The sequence below is a fragment of the Apodemus sylvaticus genome, chromosome 5, assembly GCF_947179515.1.
Source record: "Apodemus sylvaticus chromosome 5, mApoSyl1.1, whole genome shotgun sequence".
Taxonomy (NCBI): Eukaryota; Metazoa; Chordata; class Mammalia; order Rodentia; family Muridae; genus Apodemus; species Apodemus sylvaticus.
Genome location: NC_067476.1, coordinates 71,326,889 through 71,348,472, shown reverse-complemented (window position 1 = coordinate 71,348,472; position 21,584 = coordinate 71,326,889). Strand labels below are relative to the sequence as shown.

At 35.2% G+C, this 21,584-nt stretch overlaps 2 protein-coding genes across 2 annotated transcripts; both read left to right on the top strand.

Annotated features, from left to right (window-relative positions):
- Positions 1-3,280: 3,280 nt before the first annotated feature.
- LOC127684430 (olfactory receptor 4C46-like) lies at positions 3,281-4,192 on the top strand. Its single transcript, XM_052181357.1, has one exon. It carries the CDS (start codon positions 3,281-3,283, stop codon positions 4,190-4,192), a length of 912 nt encoding a protein of 303 aa, XP_052037317.1.
- A 7,890-nt stretch (positions 4,193-12,082) lies between these two features.
- On the top strand, positions 12,083-15,186 carry LOC127684429 (olfactory receptor 4A47-like). Its single transcript, XM_052181356.1, has 2 exons — positions 12,083-12,978; positions 15,171-15,186. Exons 1-2 carry the CDS (start codon positions 12,083-12,085, stop codon positions 15,184-15,186), a joined length of 912 nt encoding a protein of 303 aa, XP_052037316.1.
- The last annotated feature ends 6,398 nt before the right edge of the window (positions 15,187-21,584 follow it).

Below are 21,584 nucleotides of genomic sequence, written 5' to 3'. Positions count from 1 at the left end.
AGTTTGCTTCTGTGCCATTATTTATAAGTTCCTCACATGGCACTACTACTTTCCCTCTCCAGACCTGTATTGTCCATCAAGCTGACCATGTCAGTCTGTCACAATAACAATCATTAGTCCTGCTTATCCTGTGAGAAGTCAGACTGGGCTCTCACCAAACACAGCTGGTTACTCACATCACAGTCACATTTAGCTATTTAAATAACATTCACTGAAGGAAAACTGGAGATAAATGATCCAGGTTCTGACTGCAAGTTGATTGTCAACTCCGTGCTGTAGATGAATTCCTAATCAGTCTTACTCACCTTCAGAGGGATAGTAAGAGGATGGGATTAGTGGTTGACATTTTTGGCATTGACACTTGAAATTAATTGCTCTTCCCCTGTGAAAATGGCACAGGGTGGAGTTATCTCTAGTATAAAATGAACATATTTATATTCTAAGAATTTAAGCAATTGACAGTGCAGGTTGATAGGAATTCTGGGTTGAGGCCACATCAAAGGTAGTGCCTTTCCTGTCAGTCACACTGTATAGTTAAAACTAGAATTCTGAGAGGAAGAAATCTGACTCTTAGGGACCAACTGTGCTGCTCTGAGTTCCCATGGTTGCTATAAGAGTCTAAAAGAATGCATGGAAGCAGTGGCTGAAGATGCTTCTCACCCTGTGAAATGCTTTACAAGCTACTGATACATGGAAGTCCCTGTTACTTTGCTAGATTTAAAAATGATGACTATTTGTCAAAAGAATGGATAAAATGTAGGTAAATTCTATGACTTCTCTGAGTTTCACAGAGAACCAGTAGATCACTGCTGCTGGAAACAATCTCTGTCTTTTCAAAATCAGAGGCCATGAATTTAAAAGAGTGGGGTGGGTTTAATGGGAGGGCCTGGAGGGAATAAAGAAAAGAGAAAATATGATTAAATTGTCTCAAAAATATGAAGAAAAATAAAAAATTCAGTTGTATTTATACAGTGTCACGATATCTATTATCTGAGACAGTGCATCATGGGCTGGAATGAGAAGTCTCACACCTGCAGAGGGCATCAATGGTGGTAAGTAGGATAACCATACATCTCGCTCCCCTTATTTTCAAATTTTATTTCACATTTTTTTAAAAATAGAAACACCATTTTTAAAACAGTAAATCAACATGACAATTACTTTGACTGCACATATTTTTCTGTGAGGAAAATTCTTATAGAATGGTGAACCAAGTAGAATGCTTGAAGTTTTAAATATTTTCACATCTATAACTGATGGCAAGATTGTTGTTTTTAACTATTTATCGAATTGTGCAAACTGAGCCCTTTTCCTTGCTAGTCTGTTAGAATGACCTATGATACTTATTTGTTGATGTTTCCTTCTGGCGTTCATCCTAACAGCCATAACTATCAAGTGAATTTGATAGAACTTTGGATTTAAAGTACAAAAGTTGCTTGAGATATTATCTACTTCAGAATAAAATCTTGTTTGGTAAGATGAAAGTCTGGAATCCTGAGTTTGATCCCTGGAAAACTTGTGTAAAGTGGAAGGCAGGCATGAATTTATTCCACAAAGCAATCCTCTGGTCTCCTTCTACACACACACACACACACACACACACACACACACACACACACACAGTATAGAAGAATATTTTTCTCTGATGACTCTGTTCCTTCTCTCATAATTTTCTTCATTTCTTTTCTTTTTCTTACTTTTATTTTCCCCTTTTCTCTCTTCTGTCCTTACTCTTTGTTTTCTTTGCTTCGTTTCTTCTTTCTCTGTCCCCTATCCATTACTTATTACTTGCACTGCCTTCAAGTGTTTTACAGTTTCTAGGCCAGCTGTGTAGGCACAGACACAAGCCAAGCATTTATCTGCAGAGTAAACTTGGCTTAACCTTCACCTTTAGCACAGTCACCAAGGTGGAAGAAATGCATGTACTACAGATTGGCATATGGCTTTAACAAATGAATCCAGAAATGCATAACTTCAACATAAGACATAAAAATAAGGCAGTTACTTTTATTGTAAAGGATGCTTTTTTAAAATTTTTATTGTAAAGGCTGCTTTTCTACTTTTAATATGATGAACTTTATTTTTGACTTTTATTCTTTTCTGTTTTGGTCACATCCCTTGATTAGGCTATATTTTCATATTTATCCTTCAGATACATTCAAAGACTTTTTTAAAAAAAATTCTATTAATACTTCCATGACAACTATACAGAAAATTATACAGCAAAATAATAGTAAATTAAACATAATTTTAATTTTTGCAGTAATTCTAAATTTAGGTATATTTGCCCTTAGGTTGATAGTGTTAAAACTGAAATATAAAGTTTTATGTAGTTAATAATAATAGATTCAGGACTCCAAACTATACACCCATTCTTTTTCTTAAATACATTTTAAAATTTACTGTTTCTTTTCTCCCTCATACTTTCTTTTGTGCCCCTTTTCTTTCCCTCTTTTTTAAATTAAATGCTTTGGGTATTTATGTTTTGGCCACTATTACAACTATACTAAAAATAAATGTGACTAGAATGCAGTAAGATTTTTCCTTCTTCTTCAAAGTCAATACTGCTAAATGTTGACAGATGAACATGAGATAATTTCAGATATTTAACATGGCCTCTGAGCTTGTGTATTGAAGATACCAAGAAACGTCTGGATAAGCAAAGCTCATGAAAGAATTTCAGAGTGTCCCTGAGTTTTTTATGAGGCAAAAAACTAGAAAAATGGATTTTTCTCTCATATGTTCACACACTTTTAGGTAAAATTCATGGTTTTTCATGTAGCTTTTATGTGTTAATATGTGGCTACACCATGAACTGGTTTTTTAAATTTTTATGAATGATAGTATGCTTTTTTGACTTTAAAAATAACTTTTATAGATATAAAAATCAAAAACATATGAGGAAATTATAAGTAAAATAAGCATATTTTCACTGTAACATGTGCAATGTGAAAAATGAAGTAGTTATTATAACAATGTAGTTTTTTCAAAATTTTTTCTTGAGAATTTCATATATGTACACAATGAAATCTGATCATGTGTATCTCCTTACCCCTAGTCTCTTCCATATCCTTCTCAGCAGGTTTCACTCCCAGCTTTATGCACTTACTACTTTTTTAATTACCCACTAAGTCCACTGAGTGGTTTCCAAATGTGTGTGAGTGTAGGGCCTCCTACCCGAGCATGCTTAAAGAAAGGAGGCAGCCAGGGTTTAAAAATGTGAGCATGTCATTTATTTTTAGGACACTCCTCTGCCAGATGAGCTGAATCGATAGAGAAGATGAATAATATCACCGAATTCATCCTCGTGGGCTTGACACAGAGCATGGAGCTTCAGATATTTTCATTTGTCATATTTTTCATCATCTATCTGCTCACCTTGGCTGGCAACTTGCTTATCATGATCACCATCAGCAGCAGCAGGGCCCTGGGATCCCCGATGTACTTCTTCCTCTCTTTCCTGTCTCTGATAGATGGCTGTTGCTCCTCATCCATGACTCCTAAGATGCTGGCTGACTCTCTCTCTGTGAGGAAAACCATTTCTTTCAGTGGATGCATGACTCAAGTCTTTGCTGAGCATTTTTTTGGGGCTGCTGAAATTATTCTTCTCACAGTGATGGCTTACGACCGCTATGTGGCCATCTGTAAACCCCTGCACTACACGACCATTATGAACAGATTTGTGTGTGGCCTCTTGGTGGGGGTGGCCTGGGCTGGAGGTTTTATTCATGCAACCATTCAGATCCTCTTCATGGTCTGGCTGCCTTTCTGTGGTCCCAATGTCATAGACCACTTTATGTGTGACCTGACACCTTTGCTGAAACTTGTCTGTATGGACACACACAACCTGGGCCTCTTTGTTGCTGCCAACAGTGGCTTTATCTGCCTGTTAAACTTTCTGCTTCTAATGATCTCTTATATAATCATCCTCGTTGCTCTGAAATCTCACAGCAAGGAGGGAAGGCGCAAAGCCCTCTCCACCTGTGTCTCTCACATTACTGTGGTCATTTTATTCTTTGTACCTTGCATATTTGTGTATTTGCGCCCAGTGATAACCTTCTCTATTGATAAAGCGGTGGCTGTATTTTATACCATGATAACTCCTATGCTAAACCCCTTAATCTATACCCTCAGAAATGCTGAGGTGAAACATGCTATGAAGAAGCTCTGTGTCAAAGTTGATTTAAATTGAGAAAGAATGAATCACATAACATAAATTAACTATATTTCAAATGGTTTAGAGGAAAAAACATCACTCTTAAGAGTCTGAATTAAGTGAATAGCCTATGCTAAAGTGTGTTGTTAATATGTTAAGTTTTTTTTTAAAAATGATGTGCTTTAAATATGATTATAAAAATATCCTCCTTAAATTTATCCATTGCTCATTTGCTTGACAACCTCAATGTACTATCAAAGTTGATTAGGGTTCTAATTGTAGAATATAGTCCAAGAACATAGCTCCAGTAGTTTAAAGCTGAAGGGCTGTTGTTGACAGATATACCTTCATTTGTAGTATATTTTTCTGGAAGTATTAAAGCAAATGCTCTATGTTTATACTTTGAGAAATCATATACACTGATTAAAATATATTATTAAATAATTTATTGAGCTACTCTTTTCATAGCAAAACTGATGACAGTTGCAAACTTTCAATTCTTCACGAAATGTGGACTATAAGGCTGTATTCTGAACTCTATTCTGTAGTTAGGATCTACTTCCTTAGTGTCCCTGGGACGCTCACGTACAGCCACTCTTCATTATTTAATGAAGAACGACTTTAATATTTTCTCAATAACATTTAACTATCCAAGTATCTTATATGGTTTATCAATTCTGTAAAAGGGGAAGCACTGCTTCATACACTACCACTTTTCTAACACCTGGACTTGGTATAGTATAGTTACTAAATAAATGACCATCATGTCATTTGACACTTGAGAATAAACTTATTTTAAAAAGAGATCTTCTTATGTATTACAATGACCGCTTTTGATTCTTGCTAATAAATTAAAATGGATACATTAAGCTAAGTTTTGCTTAGCAGCCATAGTTCTTATTTAATGACACAGGATCACCTGTAGCATTTTACACAGGAGTGGTTTATCATGTGCAACACATTTGCCTATGAAGCTACTAGGAGGGTTAGAATCACAGAGTGAAGTGAACTTCCAGAAATTACTTGCTGAGGGACATATGGTAGAGTAGGGTTTCTGGAGAATGTGTCGTTAGTGCTGAGACCATGAATGTGTACTCACAGACATGAATCTGAATGGGTGTGGGTTTTCTGATTTGAGTTCCAGAGATTAAAATAAGATCCAAATACAGACAATCAGCTTCCAAGTCATTTACACTTTTTTTAAAAAAAGGCAAAAACAAAACAAAACAAAAAACCCCAAATCCAAACAATAATGACATAACAACAATAAATAACAATAACATTCTGTGTCTCTGGCATAATATAAAGGGTTCATCTACATTATATAGTGTTATCATAATGACTTGTGTTACATGTTCTTTCTTGCTTTTATTAGGAACCCATTCACAATGCAATTCTAGGTTTCAGAGCATTTATTCATTCATTGACTTGTAACACTCTCACTTCTCAAGTGTGCTGCAGTTTCTAGTACATGAAATTTAGGGATCATTCAAACCATAGTACCCAATGTCTGTATCCAATATCACAATGGTTAGGCTTTAAATTAATGGATTAGTTCATAATAACATTATTTTCATTCATGATTCATAGCTTACATTGGTACTCATTTGTGGTGGTATACTTTTGTGGCCTTGAAAAAAATTATCATGATACATATCTACTACCATAGATAGTATCATAAAGAATAGTTTCACAACAGTGAATATCTTCTGTGCCACACCAGTTCACTTTTCCTGAGCCAGTGGTCCTCAACTTTCCTTTTTTTTTTTTTTTGTTTATTTTTGAGACAGGGTTTCTGTGTGTAGCCCTGGCTGACCTGGAACTCACTCTGTAGACCAGGCTGGTCTCAAACTAAGAAATCCACCTGCCTCTGTCTCCCAAGTGCTGGGATTAAAGGTGTGTGCCCCCACCACCGGGCATATTTTTTTTTAATCTTTTTTTTTGTCCGCAACTTTCCTAATACTAAGATCTTTTAATATAGTTTCTTATGTTGTGCTGACCCCTAACTATAATTATTGCTACTTCTGAAAACTGTAATTTTGCTGTGTTGTGAATAATCATGTAAATATTTGATAATTCTGATGCTATTAGGTGACCTTGGGGGTCATTCAACTCCTCAAACGGGTTACAACTTATGGGTTGGGACTCCCAGGGACTGAACCATCAACCAAGGGGTACACATAGTTCCAGCCAAAAATGTGGCAGAGAAATGCCTTGTTGGGCATCCATGAGAGGAGTGGTCTTTGGTCAGGTAAAGGCTCAATAGAGGCCCCAACAAAGGGAAACGGACAGGGGGGAGAGTTGGGGTAGTGGTGGGAGTGTGTCGGGTAGAGGGGCATATACATCGAGGCATGGGTGGGAGGAAGGGTAGGCAATTGTTGGGGAGGGGGGAAATTGGGAAAGGTTTTACCATTGGCAATGTAAATGAAGAAGATATTTAAAAAAAGATATTAAAAAAAAGATAAAAAAAGAGAGAGAGCTGTCCTAACCTGATCATATCTGTTGATGTTTACTTTCTTTAAAATTTTTCCTTTAAAAAGCGAGCAAGGAAATGGAAGCAGGTCAGATGTTCATCGATGGATGAATGGATAGTGAAAATATGGCATATACACACAATGAAGTTTTATTTAAACACAAAGAAAAATGTAATTATGCAACTTTCAGGAAGATGGACTGAACTGGAAAATACAATAAGGTGACTTATGCTCTGAAAGACAAGCATCAAGTGGTTTCTTTTATATGCATGGATTAGCTTCTGATATTTATAGATGTGTATACATGGGAATGAACATGAGCAGATCCCAGGAAACTAGAAACGAGCCAAGAAATGGTGGGGAAGCAGTCTTCAATGGAGGAGTGATTAGGGAGTGTAGGGGAATTCATGTGGTATGATAGTCAAAGGAGGAAAAGTGGTTTAAGTAGGGCTCAGGAACGAGAAGCAGGGAGATGAAGAGAAAAAGAGTCTGAGGAAAACCAACAGTGACAAAAACCCATATGGAAACATCATCAGGAAACTTACTAGTTTGTAAACCAATTAAAAGTATAAAAACCAAATCCTCCAAGCGGTCTGAAACATTTCTCTTATTTCTTCTTTTTCCCCCCTCTTGCATTTTCCCTTCCATTTCTTTCCTCTCTTCTAGTTCATCACTTTCTACTGTTTTTCTTCCATTATTTATCCTTCAGTGCTGGGAATTTAATCCAAGGCATTGTATTGGCTTACCTAATGCTCTACTGAGGTGTATACTAAGTCTTTTACAATGTTGGAGCTGCCCAAATAGATTATTCATATCTCACTTATGAATTGCAGCTTAAAATGACTTTTATAATGATCTTAATCACAGTTTATCTAATTCTTTTCTGTCATAATACTTGAAATCACAGTGAATTTCATTAAGAGTCAGTCTTGGACATGCTCCAGACACTATAGTCAATGAGTGCAGTTGTCAGATATAAAACCATCCAGTGATCTTTGCACCTGCCAGACAGAATGTGCAGCCCTCTTTGTAACTGACATAATTGCTAAGAAATGATTTATTTGGCCTAACTTATGATTTAAAAAACTCACAAGAATGATTTTTCCAAGTTTCAAGTGTATGTATTTGTTTATATCAACACAGAAGTGGAGGTAGGTTAAAACTCTGGAGGGGAATTCTTTATTGAAGTTACTAGAAATAAATTAAGAGAGAAAAATATTCCTTGTTATGAAGATTAGCTGCTATTTTTATTATGTGAATACAAGGTTTAATTGAATGTCTGTTGTTATTCTAATATAAAATATTAATCATTTACATTATGTAACTTCTTTGAAGTTGTTCTATAATGAAGACAATGATTTTTGAAATATTTAGAAGTCCATAAAACAAGCCACATTGTTTGAAAAATATCAAGAACCAATTTGGCTTTTTGGCTTCTATGTGCATACTGGATGTAAGAAGATTTCTAGTATGAAATAAAAAGTCCTTCAAACTGCAGAGAAACTCTCAAAAGGTAAGATTTTAGCTATTAGTAGTACAAATCAGACTTTATAACTGAATACATTTAATTACACAGTTATATTAATCAAGTTTATTATAATTAATATGACAAGTAAACTTCTGCACCCATACAGTTACTGGCTGATTACGTGTGATATATAATGAATACAGTTTTAGAAAACCAAGGAAATTGTTAGGACTTATTTTATGTCTTTAAAGTTATATTTCCAACTTGAAAAGTAGAAGACTTATGCTGAAAGTGATTCCTCAGCCAATACAAAAGCTCCTGCCTTTAGATATGAGCCCCTGGTATAAACCTTGAGCCTATATAAGACATTGACTCTTTGTGATATATGCAAGTCTATCTTGATCATCATCATGTAATAAGTGTACCTATGGCCATTTGTTGTGCATTGCAGACTGTACAGTATTTACATGTTTCCAGTCTCTGAAATTAGTCTATAGAAAGGAATAAATGAACAAGGAGAGCAATGGGATTTCTTAAACTGATGAATAAGTAATATAAAAATAACAAAGGTGTAGAGGATAGTTATAGAATTTGTATTGACATATACTAAAGAGAACAGCATTATTTCAGTAGAGAAAACCTGGAGCAAATGGATTCATCTAAAAAATTTCAGATTTCCTTTTGCTAATACTCAATAGATATATAATTAGAAATATATACATCAGGAGAGAGAACAGTGAGATGTGCTACTTTGGAGTACTTTACACATTTATTTATGTTGGGAAAGGAAGGATACTAAGATGCTAAATGGACTTCTCAGTGACTTTGTTAGACATATGAGAATGGATTAGTTTGGGTCACACATTGTATCACATGAATTATCACAGTTTTGTTATTATTCATTCCATATATGTATACTTTGAGGCCTTTTTTTCTTTTTTCATATTTATTTATTTATTTATTTATTTATTCATTCATTCACTTTAATCCTAATCACAGTATCCTCTCCCTCCTCTCCTCCCACCCTTACACATCCCTCTCACTATTACTTCCCATTGTGCAGCACTCCAACCTGGGACATGAAGTTTCAGCAGGACTAAGCACATCCTTTCCTATTGAGGTTCATTCAGGCAGTCCAGCTGGGGGGAGGTGATCCAATGGCAGGGAGCAGTCAGAAACAAATGCCTTCTTCAGTTGTTAAGGGATTCACATGAAAACCAAGTTGTGCATCTGCTACAAATGTGTGTGGGTCCAGCCCAGCTCCAGGGTTCTGGTTAGTTAACTCTGTAAGCCTTCTTATGTATCCTTGTTCCCTTCTGCTTGCTTATTTTTATCCCCCACTGTTCCACAAGAGTTCCAGACCTCCTCCTGATGATTAGCTGTGGGTCTGTGCTTCTGTTTTTATCAACTGCTGGATTAAGCCTTTTAGAAGACAGTTATGCTAGGTTCTCCTCTTTTCACAGTAATCAAAAACTCTTTTTCAGGTGATTAGCTCCTAAGCAGAGCTTCTTTGATTGACTAGGTTTGTCCAGTTGAGTCAAATATTTCTCCACCAAAATGCTGACCTGGCAACTTACAGAAGTTTCAGAATGTGAAGTTCTTTTGTGATAGAGTCACAGATAATCAAGCTTAATGTTTTATGGAACGTAACCATTTTTTATGATTTGATGTCTTTATTATAAAGGAAATTTTGGATAAATGTGGTGGCACACTCTTACAATACTAGAACATAAGGATGTAGGAGGATCTTGAGTTCAAGTCCATTCTCAGACACATAGCAAGTTTGGGAACAATTTAGGCTACATGAGACTTGTGAAAAACAAGTAAAAATTTTGGTACAGGGAAAGAACTATATGAATGCAAAGTTATTGGTGGATATACCAGAGAGACAAATGGATCAGATGGTTTCATAATGGTCTGCTGAAGATCCTATCACCATCTCTACTTGATTTTGATTTTCTAGCATGCAGAACTTAACAAATCCCAGTTTGTGTTTCTTTTAATTTTCTTTTCCTTTTAACAGAAATTCTTGCCAAAGGATGATGATGATTTAGGTACTAAAAAGCATTGCTCTTTTTTCCCCCCTGTATTTCCCAGGGAACATAAAATGACACATAAAAATTAATTGCTACACATTCAGCTAAATGTAAATGTTTAGTATTTTAAATATATTATTTGCACTTGATAACAGCTACTTAAAAGGAAAAGCATACTTGAATCACAATTTTTTTCACAAATAAAAATAAATCAATCAATTTATATATCAAAGGTTCATCATTTTTCAGAAATAAATTTATTTCATAACCTAGTCTCAGTGACTGTTTAATACATGTGCAATGAGCAAGGGGAATGGATAATCCCAATTTCTGCTTAAACATCTCCAGGCTCTTTATATAGGATTTGTAATAACTAGGTCATCAATGTAACATGCAACAAGCTAAATGCTGATCGCATATTACTGAGGATTAGCAAATACGGCAATATAATAATGGCATCAGATAATGAAAAACTTCTAGGAAATACAGCAAAAAGAGAAAGAGTCATTGGTCCATGTAAAGGTATTGATATTTTAGTGTATTCTGAAAACATTTGTTTATAGTTCAATAGTTATAAAGTTTAATAATAATAACAGAAAAAGAATGAAAAGTTTAATGAAATGCTATAAAGCAAATATTTCTAAACACCACAAAATTATCAGAATAAAATCCCTAAGAATTCCTCTTCCTAATTATAATGTCATATTCTTGCATACCTGTGTTTGAAGTGAGATAACTTGAGTTCTTGGGAAGAACAGTGACTGCTCTCAACTGCTGAGCCATCTATTTACCACCTAATTCTATATTATTTAATTGAAACTATTATTCTATGTCTTTGATATAATTTTTAACAATTTACTAACATCTAATCTGTCTATGCAATCTTAATTTAGCCATTTCTGAGTTTTATATCAGTGGAATCATGTTGCATTTTAAAATTTGTATTTAAAATGAAATATAAAAGAAAATGATTCATGTTTAGATTTGAAGAAAAAAGTTTCGCTGCAATAAATATATAAAGCTGTAGAAGTAGCTTTAAGATTGGATCATGGGTAGATGACAGAAGATTGTTAGGACTCATGATTAAAACAAAATAAAACAAGACAAAACAAAACAAAATAAAACAACCAAAAAGCAACCAAAAAAACCTGGAGCTCTTTTGAAGAAAGACTGCTTGCTTGTAGAAGAATGGACATGGAAAGGTGACTGTAGCTAAGGGTTTCAAAACGAAAATGAAGGCTACAGAATGTACAACACACACACACACACACACACACACACACACCTTGAACAACATGTCTCAGAACCATGATGTTAAGGTAATTGTGCCTGAGATCTCATAAAAATGAACATATTTATTGTCTTATATTTGTAGTTCATTATTCTTTGAATATACAAATCACCCTAAGTGTCAAAAGTCTATTTTGTGACTTAACATAAGGGAAACCTACTCATGGAATCTCCTTTCTGTTCTCTGTTATCTCTACTTTTCTTTTAAACTTGTATAAACTTGCTTCCTCTGAGAAGTTTTCCAGTTCGTGGTAGATTTAGAATTCCCAATACTGTGACTCTATGGCAGAGCATAAATAAATGTTTGCGATGGTGCTTATGAAGCCAGGCTTTAATGACTGACCCCACCATTATGCATCAAATTACTTAGGGCATGGAACCTTGCCTTAAATGACTTGGAAATCCACAGGGAAATAAGAGGGATCTTCACACACATCTCTCTCTCTCTTTCTTTCTCTCTCTGTCTCTCTCTCCCTTCCTCCTTTCTCCCTTCCTCCTTCCCCCATCCCTCTCTGTCTTTCTCTCTTTCTCCCCTCTCTCTATTTGTATATTTATATAGATGAATAAGGAAGCACTGATATCATAATACTCTAACGATATTCTGTTTGTTTTGTAGGTAATGTCCTCTCACATGTGAAATCAGAACCAATAAAAGTAAATGGAACCAAGGAACAATGTAACCTACTTTGTCCTCTTGGGGCTTTCAGAGAATCCAAAGGTGCAGAAAGGACTTTTTGTTCTTTTCTTGCTCTCCTATATTTTGACCATGGTGGGAAATCTGCTCATTGTTATGACTGTAACTATCAGTAACAGCCTGGGCTCACCAATGTATTTCTTTCTTGCTAGCCTGTCATTTGTGGATATCATTTATTCGTCATCCATTTCTCCCAAATTGATTTCAGATTTGTTCTTTGGTCAAAATACAATATCCTTTAAACTTTGTATGATTCAACTCTTCACAGAACACTTTTTTGGTGGATCAGAGGTTTTTCTTCTCCTGGTGATGGCCTATGACCGTTATGTGGCCATATGTAAGCCCTTGCATTATTCAACTATCATGAGGCAATGGGTTTGTGCTGTGCTGTTGATATTATCTTGGATTGGAGGATTTTTGCACTCAGTCATTCAGCTCAGTACTATTTATGGACTCCCATTCCGTGGTCCGAATATAATTGATCATTTTATGTGTGACATGTACCCCTTACTGAAACTTGTTTGTATTGACACCTATGTCATTGGCCTCTTAGTGATGGCCAATGGAGGACTTATCTGCATGGTTGTGTTTCTGCTGTTACTCATTTCTTATGGCGTCATCCTGTACTCTCTAAAGAACCTTAATCAGGAAGGGAGGTGGAAAGCTCTCTCTACCTGTGGCTCTCACATCACTGTAGTTGTTTCATTCTTTGTTCCCTGTATTTTCATGTATGCACGACCTGCCAAAACTTTCCCCATAGACAAAATGTTGAGTGTGTTTTACACGGTCATTACCCCCATGATGAACCCCTTGATATATACTCTGAGAAACTCAGAGATGACAAATGCTATGAAGAAGCTGTGGAAAAGAAAAATTATTTCAGGACACAAATAAGTGAGTCTTCTACAATGAAGTTATCTGTGATGTTGTCTTCTTATGATTCGTATCTTCTAAATTGTGATGCTACCTTCCCTTATTTTAAAAACACTTCCTAAAAATGCCAATGAACTAAGTGGTTGAACTATTAATAAAATTCAATGCCATAACATAACTTCTGCAATATCTTCTTTATCACTGTACATGGACAGGTATAATGCACAGCAGGACCAATGAATAAGTAATAGATTAATGAATGAAACCTTTATGGATTGCATTGACCTGATCTGTATTTATAGTTACATCACCATATCTTGTTTTATTTTTGTCTTGGTTAATTTTTGTAGCCGTTAAATATTTAAATACTATTAGACTCTTGCCAATTTACATTACATATAGAATTTTGAGTGTCATAATTTTGTAAAATAAATATACTAGAAAATAGTAGAGGTAGAAGCCATAAAAACAGTAAAAACATAGAATCAGTGTACTTGTCCCTCATCTGGATGCCACAACTCTCAGATGCTAAGGCTGTACTGTGCTTTAAGAGTCCTTAAGTGAGAACTCTCATCATTCATGGAAAGGATGAGCCTTGAGGACAGTAGCTGAGTAATATAAGCCATAATAGGAAGACAGCACACAAAGCAATTTATATGTGGAATACAAAACAGTCATGCTTACAGGAGCAGAGACAGGCTGATGGATATTATGGAATAAGTAAACAGAAAGTGTCTGGAATGTGGAGATTTATTATGACAGACTAATAATTTCCAGAGTCTATACCATGGCATATAGTTGATCATATGTACTGCATACTTGAAATTTTGTAAAAGGGAAGATCTTAAATGTTCAGATAACAACAAAATTAAGAAAAAAGTAATCATGCAAAAGGACTGATCTTTTAGTTAGCTTAGTAATGATACATTTTGTATAGTGAACATGAACTGATTACCCCTTTACCAGTTCACTCTTAGGTGTACCATGGCACCTGAGCATATGCACATACACACAAACCAATAGATAAATAACCAAATAAATAACCAAATATATACATGCATGTGATAAAAGTTTAAAGTTATTTTATGTGACTTTAAATCTCTCAGCCATACATAATATACTTTTGATGGCAAAAGTTATGACTAAAAGTTTGAACTGCTTTTATTGTCTATGTTCTCTTTAGAACATAAGATCCCTGTTAAGATTCATGATAGTGATAGATTTAGTAAATTATTTGATAGACTGCTTTATAGAAGCAAATAATTTCAGTTTTTAAAGCAACATGTTTTCTGACACATTTGGAGTAGAATTTTGATATTTTCTTTAAAGATTTATGTGTATCAGCCATACCTAAAATTTACAAAATTTGTGCTATTTTCCAGGAATCACACTATACACATTGTTTGTGTTTGGTTACTTATTTTGAACTTTGACCTCATTATGTATATGATATTTTGAACTCAGTTTTTACATGTACAAACATCCTTCACAAAGGTTCAGAACCCTCCTCCTGGTTGTTTATATTGAGAAAAAAATGTTAAAAGCTGAGTTGCCAAAGACCCTTCTCTGTTAACATATGGGAAGTCTGATTATAAGGGGAAATTGGCTAGGACTTTTGACCTACTTAACTAAACTAAGACAATTGCCTCATTTATACATACACACTAGTGACACAATGCATCATACCACACAGGATTCCAATTTTCTATGAAGTGAACTTTAATAAGAAAAATGATGAAATGGTAGGCTGTTTAATTGCAATTATTTGTGTTTGTGCAAAATACATATTTATTTTCCCATGCTTATATGCTTATATGTTTTAAGTGCATAATTAATTTAAAGAGATAATTTTAAGTGCCAGAGAGAGATGGTTCAGAAAATAAAGGCACTTGCCACCAAGACTGATGGACCCAAATGAAATCCCTGGGACTCACATAATGGAAAGAGAGAAGTGACTGTCATAGGCTTTCTTCTATCCTCCTTACATTCACCACAGCACCTAAGAACATGAACATACACACAAATCAATAAATAAACTAATGAATAAGCAAATGAATTACCAACTGTCTTAATAAAATTCTTCTTGTAGCTAAACGGAACTCTGCCTCTAATCGTGCACAACATGGCATGCAATCCATTACATGAAGCTATTTCCAACTCTCCCTTTAAATTTTATCAGATGGATATCTGTGTAGACTATAGACCAGTTATTTTGTAGAACACACTGTGTGTGTGTATTCCAAATTGTGTTTGTCTCCTGATCCATATCTTAAGTTCAATTTTGCCTATAGCAAGAATATCTAACTATGGACATTTCTCAGCTACCAAAATAGGAGGCCCTGACTATTGTCTATATGTGAGGCTAAATTTTATCATTTGGTGATGCTGGTGTTTCCTTATTCCCCTCATTGTTCTTCTGTCATTCAGAACTTTAACCTTACCTACAAAACACTTTTGCAGGAGCTTTTGAGATTTGGTACTATTATCTCTTTTGGGGCTTCTGTAAATCTCAAGTGGTAGCCCCTACAGAATATATTGTAGTCTATAATATTTGTGAAGAAATTGGTTAGAGACAGTTTCTCAGATATGGTTGGTATATGGAGCCATATTTACTCCAAATTTTGAGCAATAAAATTTTAATAGATCACAGGCTACCTATATTGGAACATACAGGGCTTCATTTTACCTTTAATTGATACTTGTCTCCAAAGGTTTCTATCAGGTTCATCTAGTATGAAATATCAGACCATGCAGCTGGTTTGTAGTGAGCCAAAACACACAGGCAGAAATGCCAGTCAGACTGTTAACTTGGTGACATTCATTATGCTAGTGTTTCTCCTCACTCAAAGAAAAGGATATATGTCCTTAATTCATTTATAGTGTAGAAGACTTATACCAACAGAATTCTAATTCTGTTACTACATGAAGACTCACACGAAGAGGGAGAACATTCTAGTCTTAAAACGACCTTGGAGGCTTGGGTTATTTGATACAACAGGGCTAGCTTTGGACTTTACTAGGAAACACAGTCTCATAGAAAACTAGGAAAATACACAAGGTATCAACTTTACACAAAGAACCACAGGAAACTGGAAAGCTTCTGTAAGGCAAAGAACGTAGTCAATAAGACAAATCAGCAACTTACAGATTGGGAAAAAAAATCCTTCACTAGCTCCAAACTCGATAGAGGGCTAATATTCAAAATATATAAAGAACTCAAGAAGCTAACCACCAAAAAACAAACAACCCAATCAAAAAATGGGGTATAGAACTAATCTGAGAATTCACAACAGAGGAATCTTGAATGGCTGAGAAGCAAGCAACTAAAGAAATGTTTATAGTCCTTAGTGATCAAAATGACCCCGAGATTCCACCTTACACCAATCAGATAAAAACCTAAGGTGACAACACATGTTGGAGAGGATATGGAGAAAAAGAAATGCTCCTCCATTGCTGGTGGGATTGAAAAGTGGTACAACCACTCTGGAAATCAACTGAGGTTCCTCAGAAAATTGGAAATAGGTCTACCTGAAAACTCAGCTATTCCATTCTTGGGAATATACCCAAAAGATGCCTCTCCATGCTACAGGGGCATGTGTTACACTATGTTCATAGTGGCCTTGTTTGTGATAGCCAAAAGCTGGAGACAACCAAGATGTCCCATGATAGAAGAATGGATATAGAAAATGTGATTCATTTACACAATGGAATACTACTCAGCTATTAAGAATGAGGACATCCTGAATTTTGCAGGCAAATGGATAGAACTAGAAAATACCATCCTGAGTGAGGTTACCCAGACCTAAAAGGACATGCACGGTATGTAGTAACTAAGAAATGGATATTATTAAAAAAAGTACAAAACACCCAAGATACAGTCCACAGACCTCAAAATGGTCAACAAGCTGAAGGACCCATGTGTGGAAGCATCAGTGCCACTTGAGAGGGATAAGAAAGCAATCACAAGCGGGCAGGGAGGGACCAGGGAGGAAAAGTGGACAGGGGGAGGGGAAGAGGGGAAACTGATCTTATATTGGGTGAGGGAAAAGGACTGAAGCCCTGATGGCCAGAAGAAATCTCTTCAAGAGATAGGAGGTTGATGTGGGGGACCCTCCAGAATGCACCAGAGACCTGGGAGATGAGAGACTCTCAGGACTAAAAAGGGAGGGTCCTTAGATGAAATGTCTAACAATAGGGACAAGGAACTTATAGAGCCCACCTCCAGCAGAAAGACAGGGTATCAAATGAGAGAGGGAATTGCCATCCTATAGTCAAAACTCCAACCCATAATTGTTCCTATCTGAAAGAATTACGGGATGGAAATGGAGAGGAGTCTGAGAAAAGAAGGTCCAGTGACAGACCCAAAATGGGATCCAGCTCAAGGGGAGCTCTCAAGGCCTGACACTATTACTGAGGCTATGGAGTGCTCATAAAACGGGACCTATAATGTCCTATGAAAGTCCCAACAAGCAGCTGAAAGAGTCAGATGCAGATATTTACACCCAATCAATGGACAGAAATGGCTAACCCCTGTGGTTGAATTAGGGAAAAGCTGGAAGAAGCTGAGGAGAAGGGTGATCCTGTAGGAGTACCAGCAGTCTCAATTATCCTGGACCACAGAGATCTCTCAAACACTGGACCACCAACCAGGCAGCACACATCAGCTGATATGAGGCCTGCAAAACATATACAGCAGAGGACTTCCTAGTTTGGGTTCAGTCAGAAAAAATGCACCTAACCTTCCGGAGGCCCCAGGGAATTTAGAGGTCTGGTGGGGTGGGTGGTGGGTGGTGGATAGTGGGGACATCCTTGTGGAGACAGGGGGACGGGAGGGGGTATGGGATGTGTAACAGTCAGAGGGTAGACTGGGAGGGGAATAAAATCTGGAGTGTAAATAAATAAATAAATAAACAAAATGAAAGAAAGAAAGCAGTGCTAAAAGGGACAGAAATAGTGTTTTCCAGGGACAGCACACCAATTGGTTTGTCCTGAAAATATTCATACAAAAACTATATGAAATGAACAATATATACACACACACACCACCACCACCACCACCACCACCACCACCACCATCACCACCACCAATTAATTTAAATAGATGTCATGAATTTGAAAGAGAACAAGGAGGAGTATATTGGAGAGTTTGGAGGTAGGAAAGAGAAGGGGGAAATGATGCAATTCTATTATAATCTCAAAAATAGAAAGAGCATTTATAAAAAACACCTGGGAAAATAAAGAGAAGTTGTAATGTTTCATTATTAAACACAACACTTCTTTGAGTTTAAAATCTACATATTCATATTAAAATCAATCCTTTTTCTAAAATGAGAAAACAGTTCTAAGAATATGATATTTTCTGTGAAACATAAGCATGATTTGAGGATATAGTTCATCATGTTCTAATTACTACTCAGGCTTTCAGTGGGACAAATTGTTGCCAGCTGTAAGTAGGACTATTAATGTCATTAGTCATTTAAAGTCTGCAAATGTAAGCCCAAGGGAAATAGGACCAGAGAACTGCTGGTTCAGTTCAGCCAGCACTAAGTAGAGAAACCTTGTCTCAAAAAAATTGAAACACAGCATATCAAAATTACAGAATATAGAAATAAGAACACTGGGAGGAAAGTTTATGTCAATAGACATCTATTTCCCCAAATAAGAAATATTTCATGTGAATAATATAAAAATATATCCCTGAGAACCAAGAATGCAAGAACAAACAGAATCAGCTAGTGTTAAGTAAATTGGTATAGCGTACAAATCAATAAAATGAACAATAAAATTATAAACCCTTTATGATATGCAAAATTTAGGGACACAAGAAGAGATAATGATATTTGAATAAATAAAATCATAGAAGGGAAAGAAGGGAAGACAACTAATGCCAAAGGAATAGAAACACCCTTCAAGGACTTAATACACAAACATACAAAAGTAGCTTTAAAAAATCTAGGATTAATGAATTATTTTCTCCCCATATTAAAAATACGGAGACTTGACAATTATCCTTTCAAGGTCTGCAAAGAATTGTGTTGAATTTTGATGGGGATTACAGTGAATCTGTAGATAGCTTTTGGTAGGAAGACCAGTTTTACTATGTTAGTTCTACTGATCCATGAACAAAGGAGATTTTTGTGTCTTCTAATATCTTCTTCAATTTCTCTTTTCAAAGACTTGAAGTTTATGTCATACAAGTCTTGGGTAAAGTTACCTCATGATATTTTATATTATTTGAGGCTATGATAAAAGGTACTGTTTTCCTGGTTTATTTCCTAGTCTGTTTGTTATTTGTGTATGGCAGGGCTATTTTGTGTGTGTGTGTGTGTGTGTGTGTGTGTGTGTGTGTTAGTTTTGTATTGAACTACTTTGCTGAAAATATTTATCAGCTATATGTGTTCTCTGGTTGAATTTTAGGGTCACTTATGTATGGAATCATCTATTAATAAAGATAATTTGACTTCTTCCTTTCCAATGATATCCTTCATTGTCTCATTGTTCTGTAATGTGGCTATTTTCTTTCAGATTCTTTATATGGTAGACTATATTTATTGATTTCCACATACTGAACAATCTTTTCATCTCTGATCATGGCAGATCCCACTGGAGGGAGATGAAGGGGTGTAGTAGCTGGAGTAAATGGAGGATACTAGAAGAATAAGGCTTTTAAAATCAACTGAGTGAAGTACATATGAACTCTCAAAGACTGGAGCAACAAGCACAGGGTCTCCATAGGTCTGCACCAGGTCCTCTGCAAATACAGTATCTCTTTCACTATAGTGTTTTTATGGAACTCCTGAATATGTAAATGACTGGGTCTCCAATTCCTCTGCCTTGTCTTTTGTTCTGTTAGTATGTCTTTTCCAAATTCAATGTTATGGTTTTGTTTTATCTTATTAAATTTTACTTAGTTCAAAAACACTATTGAGACAAAAAAGGAGAACTTGTTTCCAGAATATTAAAATGATATATTTTAATTTTCAAAAAACACTTGCACAAAACCCAAACAAACGTAAAACTAAAAACAAACCTAAAATTCTTTTTAAAATGCTAATATATATTATATACACACACAATGTATACATACATTTTGAATTTATAAACCAAATGCCATTTATCTGTTTGAATAAAAAAATTAAAGTTGGATATATATGTTTATATTTTTCATATATATATATGTATATATAGTAACAATGTTGTAATAATAATAAAGTCTCCTAATAAATAATATCCAAAAAATAGATGCCTAAACCTCAGATTCATACCAAACTTTTAAAGTACTAATTCCTGTATTTCAACACAAAACAACTGACAAAGAAGGAATGTCTAATACTAGTGCTCTTTTGATACAAAGCATATACATCCATAAAAAGACAAAAATGAAAGTTACAGAGGTATACAACAGACCCACAGCAGCTTGAAGTAGAAGTTGTAGAGCCAGTGTGGGGACAAGATCTGACCCAGTGTGACACCTACATATGTGTGAAAGTGAACAAGGTTTGGGGAATCTAGTGTACATCAGGACCAGTGATGCATGTGTTCATTTGCCTGTTATCATCTTAATTCAATGGATATATACATCAAATTGTTACAGTTAATTTATAGAGCAATTTCCATTTAGCTGTTTGGAAATAAAATTAAAATGAGAAATCAATAAGTAAAATCACTGCAATAAAAATTATGGCAATATTTTTCTAGATATCAGGTAATAATGACTTTCAAGAAAAGGCTTAATATTGGGACCAACCAAACGTTCTGTAATATGAGTCAACTGAGAAACTATACCCATATCTACATACTGGACTTAGGGTACCCTGTGATCCATGTGGCATCAGCTTTCCTAGTAACTCATATTCATCTTGAAAAAGACAACTTTGCATATTATGGCTATTTTAATATTGTTAACTTATAATTCATTGACATGTGATATCTTTTCATTTATGTATATTACTTTCAATGCCATATATAAATATTTGGTAGACTTCATTATACATATATTACTAGCTTTCATCTCTTTAATTAAATGTCCTCCTGAATATTTAATTTCTTATGCTTCAATAAATAAAACTTATTTTGTCATCCACCTGATCTAATTTATGTTGCCTATAAACTCATATTTTTTTAATTCTTTGAGAATTTCACACATACATAGAATGCATTTTAATCATTTTACTCTGTACTCACTTCTCTAACTTAGACCATACTTATCTCTAATTCTTCCATTCATTTCAGTGTCATATTCTCTATCTACCTGCATTGGACTGGGCATGTTCTGTCATTATTAGTGCACTTGTATCTTAGACTGTCTGTCAGTCTAGGACATAGCTTCTTTTCATTATTCTCAGTTCATCATTATCCTAATGAAAGGTTCACATCTTGCAGTAACAGAATAATTTCTTATGTACAAGCTTCTGACCAAGAACTATAAACTAGACCCAGAAAAAGAAACTATATTGAACATCTCCACTAGCTCATAGACAAATATGTATTTCTCATATATTGGAATGCCAGTGTTCAAGGAAGAACTTTCAAAAACATATACCTGACTTAGATAACCATATAATATACTAAAGGTATATTCTTGTCTCCTATC

Coding starts and splice junctions, on each gene's coding strand:
- LOC127684430 (XM_052181357.1), top strand. CDS start 3,281: ATGAATAATATCACCGAATTCATCCTCGTGGGCTTGACACAGAGCATG.
- LOC127684429 (XM_052181356.1), top strand. CDS start 12,083: ATGGAACCAAGGAACAATGTAACCTACTTTGTCCTCTTGGGGCTTTCA.